This window comes from Eufriesea mexicana, unplaced genomic scaffold, assembly GCF_001483705.2.
Source record: "Eufriesea mexicana isolate 0111107269 unplaced genomic scaffold, ASM148370v2 scaffold1385, whole genome shotgun sequence".
In the NCBI taxonomy this organism is placed as follows: Eukaryota; Metazoa; Arthropoda; class Insecta; order Hymenoptera; family Apidae; genus Eufriesea; species Eufriesea mexicana.
The window spans coordinates 539,866-551,527 of record NW_016909584.1 but is presented as its reverse complement, the minus strand read 5'-3'; the positions used below and the strand labels follow the sequence as shown (position 1 = coordinate 551,527).

Genomic DNA, 11,662 nt, shown 5'->3' with positions numbered 1-11,662 from the left:
CTTTCCCTTTTGATATCGTTCCGTCCTCGTTTCACCGCAAGCTGTACGATTCAGAGTCTCGCGGCGGGAGTTTCGGCCGTGACTAACGGCCCGGTAGACTGGGAAGAAAATAATTCCGGGTTTTGAAATGAATTACACCTAATTGCTCTTATTACGAGAACGAGAGGGCTTTATTATTCCCTCTTCAGTCGCGATCCTTCTCCAGCGCTCCTCCTGTCGCCATTTTCCTTCCTCTTTATCGCGCGCCCTGCAACCCCTTCCCGGCTAGACCCTACCCCGTCGTGCCCGTCTTTCGTTAGTAGACTTTCAAAGCTCGCGTCTGCCCCTTAGCTACTTCCTGTCCGCAGTCTGGCTTATCTTTTAGCACCTGACTTCGCGGCCAAAGGGGTTTTTCATGCGTGAAGGAAGCAAAGTTCGCGGACGCTTCGAACCCCACGATTGTCACCTCGCGGATTCGGCTTCTACGGACGGCAAGATTCTTACCTTTGGATGTGTTCTCCTGGGAAACGCTACCTTCGGGTCGATCTGAAACAGAAATAGAGAAGAACACGTTAGCGGGACCGTATCAAAATTGGTATATGGAGGTACAAGCCAAGTCGCCAGTCGGATTCGGTTACCAAGTCCCACGAATCGAAGAGGTGCTTGCGTATCCATTATAAACATCCCTGAATTGTTTCACGAGATTTCACAAATTTATTATCCACGCATACGCGTACAAACTCCTCCTCGACTCGCGTTAAAACACCCAGCTTCGTCCCCGAGTGACGGAGAAATAAAGAAATCAACGGAAATGGACTTATCGTGTCTCTCTCGCGAGGTTTTCAGCTCTGAGAAGCGAACACGGTAGCGAGGGTACACGAATACCGTTCATCGACAATGTCAATCGCGAACAAAGCCACTGCTCGCATAACCTCCAAAAAAACACGCGGACTCGAGGGTAGCAAGTATTTGCGGAAGCTCCTCGAGGAAGCGCGTCCCGCGGAAGAAAAATTTCCAAGGATCCCGAGGATGGTTGGAAATCGGAGAACACGGGAAGCGGGCGTTGTAGGACAACAGAGGAAGGGAATGGGTAAACACGGAATAACCGAGAGCAAGGGAGCCCGCGAAGGAAATGGAACAAACGGAAGCGGAGGAACCGTCGGTTTTCCCATCCGAAACTCCCATTACAATTAATTACCGGGTAATAAAAAGTAGGCGCTGGAATACTCGGAACGGAGAGCCGCGAAGGGGCTGCGAAAGGGTATTCCCCGGTACAGGTGCAGGCCGGTTAGCTCTGGCGACCGAACTCTCGGCTCTCTCGCCCCTATCCTCCGCTTAGTTTCCTACGTTCGCCCTCGGGGACGTGCAACCGGGTCGAATGTAACCGCACCTTACGCTCTACGTGGCTAAAAAGCAAGAACCCCATCCCCGCCTTCCGATGGTTAGGGGGCGACGGCGAAGCCATGGAATTCCCAGTGCAGCCGCGACGTAAATTCTCGCCGCGAAATCGAGCTGCTCGAATGTTCGTTCCGGCTTCCCCCGTGACCTTAGCTCGAACTTACGCGCGTGAACCTACGCGAAAACGTACGTGACTGCAAAGGCGTCGTTCGACCGGCCATTCGAGAAGTTTCGGCTTCGACGGCCGAATCTTCGCCAACTCGCGAGCCGAGGTGTCGCGAACGAGCCGGCACTCGATGGACTCTCACCCCCGGTCGCGTATTTTCTCTGCGTACCGTGCCGTGAACGCGATAGCCCGGCTACCGGGCTGCATAGTAATTCCATGGAGAACGAAGCGAAACGGTGTTTGGGAGACTTCTAGGATACTGGATTCATGGGTCGCCTTGGGACGCGATTACATGGTAGTAAAATGGCGATTTTGCGTCGCGAGACATGGAAGAAAGTAGAATAAGCACGAGGGTACGAAGCAAAGAGTGTGATTCCTGATAGGGTAAACATTCTCTACACGGTGTGAAGAAACGAGCGAACGCGGGTCGTCGCTGATCAGAATTTCATGGATCACATCGGGTGACACGTTTAATTCCTGATACTTCGGGAAAATCCTCTCCCCGCGAAACCTCGTTACCGGCGAAGCAAATGGATATTTAGTTCGCTGGAAACTAGGAACGGTTATTAAATTCTTAAAGGGAAACCGAAATCTCGGTTCGAACGTTTTCTCCGAGTTATCAGTTTGTGAAACAGGAACGTCGTTTAAATTGAAAAGCATTTTCCACGTAGATGCCGCCGGAGATATTGTCGCTTACGTACACCGCCAATAACAGTTCGGGGCATACATTTAACATTTAATTTCCGACCGATCGCGGGGAACGCTGAGTCGGCGACTTTTTATCAGAGCTGAGTTTCCTCGTCGCGTTGCCAAAAGTGGGTCATTTTTTCCATTTTTCTCCTTATTTCTTCTTTTCCCATTTTTCCCCTTTTTGTCTTCATCGTTCGACTCGGGTAGCGAAGCAAGGAGATTTTTTATCGCCTGGAATCCTAGGTCACAGCGTCGAAAACACTTCCTTTATTTATTCAGCTTTCAAGGATTCCCTCGAAGGAGATTGAATTCGTTTTTTGTCCTTAAAAAAGGAAACGCGTCGCTCCTTCCTAGATTGTACCGTGCATTTTCTTTGCCCCCGTTTAAGACGACTTAATCCATATACATTTAGAAGAGGAACACGGAGACGCTGACAGGTTGTTCGATAAAGGAGCGAGAGTCGAAAGATGATTTATGATAATCTCGCTTCCACGGCGGATCGTTTGGGTTCCAATTTTTCACGTTTATCGGTATCAATTACCGAGAAATCCACCTGCTCTCCGAGTCTTACTAGCGGGAATCTACTCGATTCGTTAGAACCAGGGCTGACGTGGTATCAGCGGTTCTCGTAATAATATATTCCACGGACATTTCGATCCAACAATGTAGGGATACTTTTGATTGGCAAATATAAGCAATAAGGGATGTTTTATTCCAATCAGACTTTGGAGTAAAGTATAAACTAAAAGACTAGACCGATAACTGACTTGCGATCACGCAATTCACATTCTCGAGTCAACTCTTCCTTAAACCCCGTAAAGCACTGTCCTCTTTCACGTCCCTGCACCCTTGCTTAAACCTTGCACTCTATCCTCTGTCATACTCGTGCTCTCTTTCTCAATCACGCATTTCTCACAACCTCGCTCTCGGTGGGTAGTACCCTAAACACTCGGACGATTTTGCTCTTCGTTTGCATTCGATACTGCCATAAATATTCCGTTCATACGATTACTACATGCGGTCCCTCACTTCGGATAAGACTCTGAAAATTCGGTCTGAATCCTGGGCTGCCGTTTACTATCCATCATCAGCTAGGTAGATCCAAGTGTTCCCTTGCATTCGCTTTCAAGCCCTAACATCCCAACATTTATTCGTGCCCTTACGCTCCTTAGACATGTCTCGCGTCTTATGATACGGTAAAATAGCGAGATTCGTATTTTAAAAATATTCCTCGGAGTTGGTCCAGTTCCTACAACGATACAATTAATCCAAAGCGTTAAAATACACTCGGAATTTGTCATTCGTGGCCCGCTGATAAATATTAGGTTGTCCCATAAGTTCTTCCCGCGTCACGCTATGTATGTCCTCGAGCCGGCTATGCTTGTAAACAAGCAAGATTATCAATTCTTCGTTTATGGCATCGTACCGTAATATATACAATTACACCATATAGGCATAAATCAACCTTACACAACAAATATCGCCTATTGATTTCGCATAAAAGAAAAGGGAAGAATCTTTTGGGAGACCGTAATATATAAAGATAGACGACGCTGGTACACCCGATTGTAATCTGACCGTAACCTGTCACCCTTCTAATCGACGCGTGCATCTCGGCGGACAATTTTCCCGGGGAATTAATTTTAAACAACGCTCGCGCGACGTTCCCGAACTTCAGCCTCTCCGCGAGTGCTACGCTCGCGATAGGTAAGAGAAAACGTAGCCGGGAGAGGTAGGCGGTGGAAGCCACGAACGTGGTAATGACAAGCAAGAAAACCCGCCTCTATCCACCGCCACCGCCGCCATCCACACCGACGACGTCGTTCCTCTCCTGTGTTTTCTCCCTTTCCTGTTCTCCGCTCCCGCGAACCACCCCGTTTGCATAATCCCCTACGGCAAAGTTCACACCGGTCGCTCGCACGCCCCCGGACGCCCTGGAGCACGTCAAGCGGCCCGACGTCGGCAGCTACAACGACGAGGGTGGAGAAAGTCTTTCGCTTTTCGTCTCTCCGCCTTCGCGTCGCTTCCTCTCCTTCTCGCCTCGTCGTCGAAGAACCAGAAGAAGACGAGAGTTTTCCCAGAGAACTTTCCTACCGGACCCTCCGCGCTCAGTCGCGATGGAATCTGTGCAAGAGTTATCGTCTTCCCAGAGCCCAGGGAAAATTAACTGTTTCGCGGATGAAGATCTCGGAACCCGGCATTGTTAATTCGCGAGAATGGCAGAGATTTCTCCTGCACGGATAATTGCGAGTTGGGTCCTTTTTCTTTGCAGAGTGGGATCGCTTCTTCGGTGCTCTGAAGATATTCGGTGTAATTTTAAAAATCCGCAAGATGAAGAGCGTTTCTTCGTCTCTATGATTGTCTCCCCGATTGAGTTCTCGGGTTAAATAAGTTAGGTTCGTCATTTCGAAAATATATACCGCTTTAAGATCCCTCGGTCGGTGTTCCGTTAACGCTGTTTGCCCGAATGTAGCGTATATAATTATTAATTAAAATTTTCCCCAAATACCTCACTCGTGAAACACCCAATCGACCTCTATAGTTAATGGCAATCTCTCGGAGAGAAACAGCGTTAACTATTGCCCGATCGAAGACGAGTCGATCAACGAGATTAGTTTCGACGTTCCGGTTATTCGATTCGTTCGGTTCGCTTCCGGGTATCGCGAAGCGGAGGACAGGAAGAACGAAGAGAGGCATTAGGAAGAAAAATGGAGAGGCTCGAAGCGATTCTCGCGAACGTAACCCGGTTAGCCGATATCGCGCGAAGCGATCGTTCGCCATCGACCATCGACAGCGGCCGAAGACGTCTCCGAGGGTGGTGATAGAAATTCAATCTGGCGTGGCACCCCTGGAAATTGGGAGAGCCGACTATCCACCAACGAGGTGGCTCGAGATTCCAGGATACTCGCGACGTAAAAGCTCGGGCTCGAATCGGCCGCAGTTGCGAGAGCAACCCCCCGGTGTGCGAGGTTGCTCGTCGCACCCTCTCTCCGTTTTCCTATCCGCCAGCTAGCGAGCGGAAGCTCGGTCCCGTCGCTCGAGAGAACGTCGACGCTGCATCCAGCAGGATAATACGAACGAGAAATTTCACACGCGAATTCGCGGTAATTCCGGCGGAATTCAAACGCCGGAGCAGCCAGAGCGCCGGTTAAATTGTTGCCGGGGCCACGTAAGTTGCCGCTGACGCGAGGCTAGGTGATACGCGAGGAGGCACGCGAGCGGGAGCTGTTATTAAACTTTAAATTATGAACGCAACCGGCGGAACGATTAAAAACGCGTGGCGCGGACGGGGCACGGGATGCCGAAAGTGGTAATCAAGAATTATGGTCCCCGTTGATGTCGCGCCGTTATCAAACTGGATTTCTATGAACGGTGTATCGTAAAGGGGCGTGAATAGCAAATGAATCTGCGAACTTGGGCGATAAATATACCCGTGTCCGCGCGCGCTTTATAGCTGATCAGGATGCAAATGGATTTTGGAAACTAGACCGCACCGCGGCGTTATTCGCAGCGGCCACCATGGACCCCCGGTGCACGTCGGCTAATTATTCCTTCGCGATCGCCCGGCCTTGTGTACACGCGACGCGTCGGGAATACGAAGGGGGAGCGACTTCCGGTCCTCGCCGGAGACGCTCGGAATTTGTTTCTCAGGGTCGACTCCGTGTCGAGGCTCTTTCAACACTCCACCGTTCGGCGGGATGGTTGAAACAGATGGATAGAGAGAACGGTCTGAGTGCCATTCAAGATTTAACTCCAGTCTCAGTGAGATCGAAGTAAATATCTGCGAGCTACAAGTGGGAGATTTTCCCACACTCGAGCAATTCTCTAACCCTTCACGGTGGCTCCTCTCCCTTCGCGTTTTTCGCCCCACGCCCGATCTTCTCCCTGTCGCCCTCCGTAATTCCGTCCGTCCCAGTCGCGTCAGTTTGCCAGTTTCAACGGTATAGTATCGGAAAGAAGGACTTGGACCAAGAAATTTTCCAACGCGCGAAAATTCCATATCGATACGTTCCTTCGTTGAAATTTTGTTCTCTGGATCTCTCCGCGAGTTCGACCACTAAAAATTTTATTCGCCCCTTTACGTAAACGTCCCCTGCCGCAGACGTTTCGCCGGAAACCTTGGCGAATTCGCATAATCGCGGTTACGACGGGTAGATTCGCGAGCCGTCGCGCTCGACGCGACGCTTGCAAGGGCGAACGACCGCGAGACGCGCTTTATCGCCGCGGAATCGTCTCGTAAAGAAAGTTCTTTACATCGCTAATAACACGCGCTGCTTGGACGGGGTGTAGCTTGTTTTTATTCGGATCACGAAAGTAGGAAGCGCACGCTACAGCGCTGGTTGCCCGTCCACGACACGGGGTCGCAATCTTTCCCGGAGTGGCAGATGGGCCGAATATAAAACGAAGGTACGCGCGGCGGTGCAGTCAAAGATTCCTCACGTACGACTTAATCCGTTTGTTCCCGTTGTTCCCCCTATTTTCCCCGGTTTATGTCAATGACGCGCGTTTCTCGGCTGCTGCAAACTCGCCCCGGCCCGTCTCCGCACGCACGCTGAATTTTAATCGGCCGCGGAAAGACCTTCCCTTATCGGGGAGAAGGCCAAAGTAATGAGTTCCACCCGCCGCACGCCGGATCCATAAAGAAATGTAGGCTACGCGGCCGTGGAACGGTACAATTTTTATGCCACCCTGCTCGCACAGGTAGCCGTATCGGCACGTGAGAACGAGCGGGAGACCGAGCCACCCCTAATTCGGACCTAGCGGACCTCGAAGACGAATGTCGGAGGACTGGAGAATAAATTACGATCGTAATTTCGTTTCGACTCTTCGCGAAAGCGTTTAATTTCCGACGGAACAGCTGTCACTGTCAACGATTTCGATCAACGTCGATCGATTCTTGACATTTTTTCGGGAAGGAAGAAAATAACTATGGTGGGTCTCAAATAATTTTTACGGAATTTTGTTATCCAGTGGATCGGTGTACTTGGAAGGAATGTTGAGAAAAATTATTAAAATTATATCGTACCTCCAGAGAGGAAAATAAGAAGGGTATATATTAATCGAGAAGTGTCTGACTAATGACGGACTGATACTACTCGCAGAAATCGACTTCTCTCTCCACCTTGAAATTTTAATTTCCTGGATAATTACATTTTATTATACCGTTCCGTAGTATAGAATGGAGTATATTAAACGAAGCTTTGCATAAATAATGTTCATCGTACCCGCGTTTGAAGACTTGCGCCATCGAGGATGTGAAAAACATTTCGCGCGCACAAATACGCGTTTCTCACTGGGAAATTGAGTCTGGCGATATATTTTTATGCTCCGGCGGTTCGTACTCTAATTTCATACGTTATATTTAACTTTGTATTTCGATGGAAATTCTTTGTAAATAGTCGCGAAAAATTTCCTCTGTACCGAACGCGTGGTAAAAAGTTTTCGGGAAAAACGACGGTGAATCCGGGACGCAACAATTACAGCGGCCATTTGAAAAAGGGGGGCTCGTACAAATTCTTCTGTCTAATTGTTCTTACACCATTCGTTCAAACAGCGAGATGCAAAGCAAAGCTCGCGGTACCGAAAGTCCCCACCTGTTTACCGTCTTTCCGTTTCTATTTCCTCCAGCCTCCGCACGTTAGCTATTTAAACGCGGCTCGTTTATAATTTATTTCTACTTCACCGGGACCAGCTTCGGACAACAGGGTCGATCCGTAAGGCCGAGAACGAGCTTCGGAGGAAGGGGTGGGAAACGGGGGTGCGGAATCGCGCGGAAGATGGATGTGGCCGCAAGAACGGAGGGCGCGAAGCGAACGGAGGACCAAGAGGGTCGAGGGGACGAACCGGGAATCGGAAACAGAATCGTCGATATCGTGGTGTTTGACCGGCACGAGGCTGGCGAGGACGAGGCGGGAATTATTATTAAATTTCCCGGCGCGGTCGATTCTCGATTCCGACGCTTCTTCGCGACGCCTCGTCCCGCCAAATACTCGCTTAATTCGCGCCGCAAATTAAAGGCAAATACGCCGCGACGATTTTTCCCACTAATCATCCCGGCAATCCCGTCCCTGCCTCCGCTTCCGCCACCCCGTTTGTTGTTCCGGCGTCGAAACGGCCGCCTCTTTGATCGGCCGTGTCTTTGTCGTTTATTTTAAAGCCCTGCCTGTCTCCCTCTCTCTCTCTCTCTCGCTCTCGCTCTCTCGCTATCATCCTACGCTCTTTCGCCGCGTATTTCCCTTTTGCCAGCTCGCTTCTACCGTTTTCACTCGCCAAGCTTTCTCGCTGGATCTCGCGCGTTTGCACGGGCGACACGCGTTTTCCTTGTCGCCGATCTCCGCGCTCCGATTTCTCGGATTCACGACCGAGGGAGAGAGAGAGAGAGAGCGTGTGTGGTAGAGTAGAAGGGAGACGACCGGGGATGGGTTTGAAACGGAAAATGGAAGATCTCGTACGCGAGGACTAAAGAAACGGAGCGCGAGTCGGGGAAACGAAGCGTCTAAAAGGGAATCGGACATCGAAAAGGTCTACAAAGAGGAAAAAGCACGAGTGAAGAAGGGGATAGGGATGAGGAAGAAGGGACGCGGAGCCGGACAATACAGTCATCGCTTGAAAACTGGGCCAGAGACAATAAACCGGGGCTCCGGATGGAACAGCCTCTTTTTCTTTTCGTTATCCGTCTTTTTTAGCGAGGACTGAACCCGTATCAACTGTAGCAGCCGCCCCCGGTAAATATATTGCCCTTGAACTCGTTGGGAGACCGTGGGCAGGTTGCTCGAGTGGACGTGGGAACGAGAAAGGAGATCTCGATGGTGAATGTCGGGACTCGAAATGGAAATCCCTATGTTTGTATCGGTCCGAGCTTTGTTCGGTGCCTCTCTCCGTTCGCTGCGATTTCATTGATACAGCGAGTACAATCGCGTACGGTAAATGCGAAACAGTGGCAACGGTAAATGATAAATAAGAACGGGAAATTTATTCGCAAGCGAAGAAACTTCGAAGCAGATTGCAAAGTTTCTGGCAGAAACTTCACACGTTGCGTCCCCGTCGCTTTAAAAATGCCAGCCGAGTGAAAGCGCGATATCCGATGACAAGCAGCGGCCATTACGTCTACGACGTAATGCCCGAGTTTTCGCGCGTTCGAATTCCCGAAAAACTGAAAACGTCGCAACTTCTGGTATATCGGGGAGGCAGTAAAAGGTTCGACGAGTTGGCGAGCGATATTGTTGCCGTGAAAGCGTGCCGGAACGAGCGATCCAAGTGTTTGCCATCCGTGGAACATACGAAGATTCTTCCGGCAGTTTGCAATGATTATAACAGCTCGCGCCACCCCCGTGAACGTCGCGAAAATACGGGGATTCCGGAGCTGCCGCGGTTCCAAAGTATGGTCAACTTCGATGTTCTTGCCGGAGCCATAAAGTTTCCACGGTATCCTCGAAACTGGCTGTAATGGCCGTCCCAACTGTCATTCCTCGGTAGTTCGAGATGTCACCGGGATATAGAGAAACTAATGTAATGTAAGTTATTTGCCGGAGTAGATTACGATCGGATGGGATAAAAAGGACGCCAAAGTTTCCATCCTGCCGGACCTGTTCGACAAAGAACTCTACGGGAAGATTGAAAAATAACATTTCTTACCTTCCGCACGGGATGCAGTGGAAAGCAGTTTCTTATTTCTTTACCTTTAATTGCACGCCGGGGATGAGTACGGACTGGGGGTTGGTTGTTCTCGAAACGCGAAGACGTTCGTTCCAATGGGGGTGCCATAATCGACGCAACACAGTCGACTCACTTGGTCCGAACCCGACGAAGAATAACACGCAACTGATTGCGAGGCAGAGAGACACGAACGAATATTAATCGAAACCCTCGCGTTTAGGCCAATTTCCTTACCACGAGCAAATCTGTATATCGCGTACCATCGGCGACTACCTCGAAATCTAATAAGACAATCTATGAAATATCTAAATTGGAAAGAGAAAGAAAAATGGCTGCCACGTGAACCAGCCTGTACATCGGGCAGTTAATTTAAAGTCTTACGTAATAAAACTGCAGGCGTTAATCACGGGCACAGGAAGAAATTACAAGCGGGCAACATTAAAATGGCCGGGCGAAGCTGGACAATCTGGTCGAACGGCGCTTAATAACCCCATCGATTAAAAGCAACGATATCCCACTGGCTGCATACTCGCGGCGCGTAAAAATCCCGTACCACGTGAGAACTATATTACTCGGCGCGAGTTTCATTTCGCGTCGTACGTCACGTCCGTCAAGATACAATTCGTTACGTCCGCGGACCGCGAACGACCGTCGTAAATTACCGTAACTCGCGGAGAACGCGAATTTATTATATCTGCAGGCAGATAGGCTCGGTCAGTTATTATGCGAACTGACCGATTGCCTTTAATATTCGCGCCAGCTGCGCGACTGGTCGCCGTTCGTTTTCCGCCATCGGTGTTCCTCGTCGCCAAGATGTATAGGCGATAAAAATGGACTCGGCTCGTTTCGATTCGAGTCGCGTTATTATTTTCAACGCCCGTATCATTCAACGCTCGTGTACACACGCGTGTCACACGCGTTGGAACGCGAGCGAAATTTCGTTCCTTCGACCAGACGAGGCTTCGCGGCTGACAAGAGGTTCCCCGTAATTTCTGCCGATTGAAAGGCCCGCGTGCAACGAGGGTAAAAGAAGAGAGGGGAGAGGAAAAGCGTCGCGTAATCCGGTTTTATCATTTAGCAGCGCGAGCTAGAATTTCGCTGGAACTCCAGGTTCGGCCGCGTTGCTGGATAAAGTGCACCGGATATGCGCCATGTTCCCCTGGCTAGCTTCCTTTTTTCCCTTTTTTCCCCCTTTTTTCACGTTTTTTCATTTCTCTTTTTTTATTTTAGTTGGTAGGTTCGTCGCGCGGAGGATAGAAAAATGGGAATGATAAAATTTAGCGCGCGCATTGGCTGCCTTGAAGAACCAACTTTTTCCCAGCTCCGTTGCGCCTGAAATTTCGCGCGAAATGTTGCAAATTCTGCGACGATTCGATTTCCAACTCGTATACGTCGGGTCTCCTTTCGTAATCGCTTTTGCCGTGCGTAATTTCCTACTCGCGACTGTTACTTTCGTCAACGTTTGATCTAGACGATGACGATACCGATTTTACGGATATAGCGTTAATCGCGGTTGAAATTTGGTTCGAATTCTCATCGAAGACTCCTAGCTTCGATTATTCTCGAATTTTTGGTTCCCAGTTGCATCTCGTTTACTCTCGCACACGCACATTCGCGTTTTATCTATTTCTTCGGCTCCTTCGTTCGATGATTGCCACTTGTGGAACACACCGACAGGTGTACCTGAAACCTCGAGCGACCATGTGCCCTTCGTTCCCGGCATAATCTCGAGCACTCGGCTCAAACGCTCTCCTTTCACGCCTCCGACAACGC

The 11,662-nt window shown here is 49.9% G+C and overlaps 1 protein-coding gene across 8 annotated transcripts in view; it reads right to left on the bottom strand.

Moving 5' to 3' along the window:
- Nucleotides 1-11,662, bottom strand: part of Rbp6 (RNA-binding protein 6) — an 805,438-nt gene that overhangs the window by 306,078 nt on the left and 487,698 nt on the right. For all 8 annotated transcript variants that reach the window (XM_017901077.1, XM_017901076.1, XM_017901084.1 and 5 more), the window contains one exon: nt 484-525. In XM_017901077.1, coding sequence (XP_017756566.1) covers nt 484-525 — 42 coding nt within the window. The remainder of the gene's footprint in view (nt 1-483; nt 526-11,662) is intronic.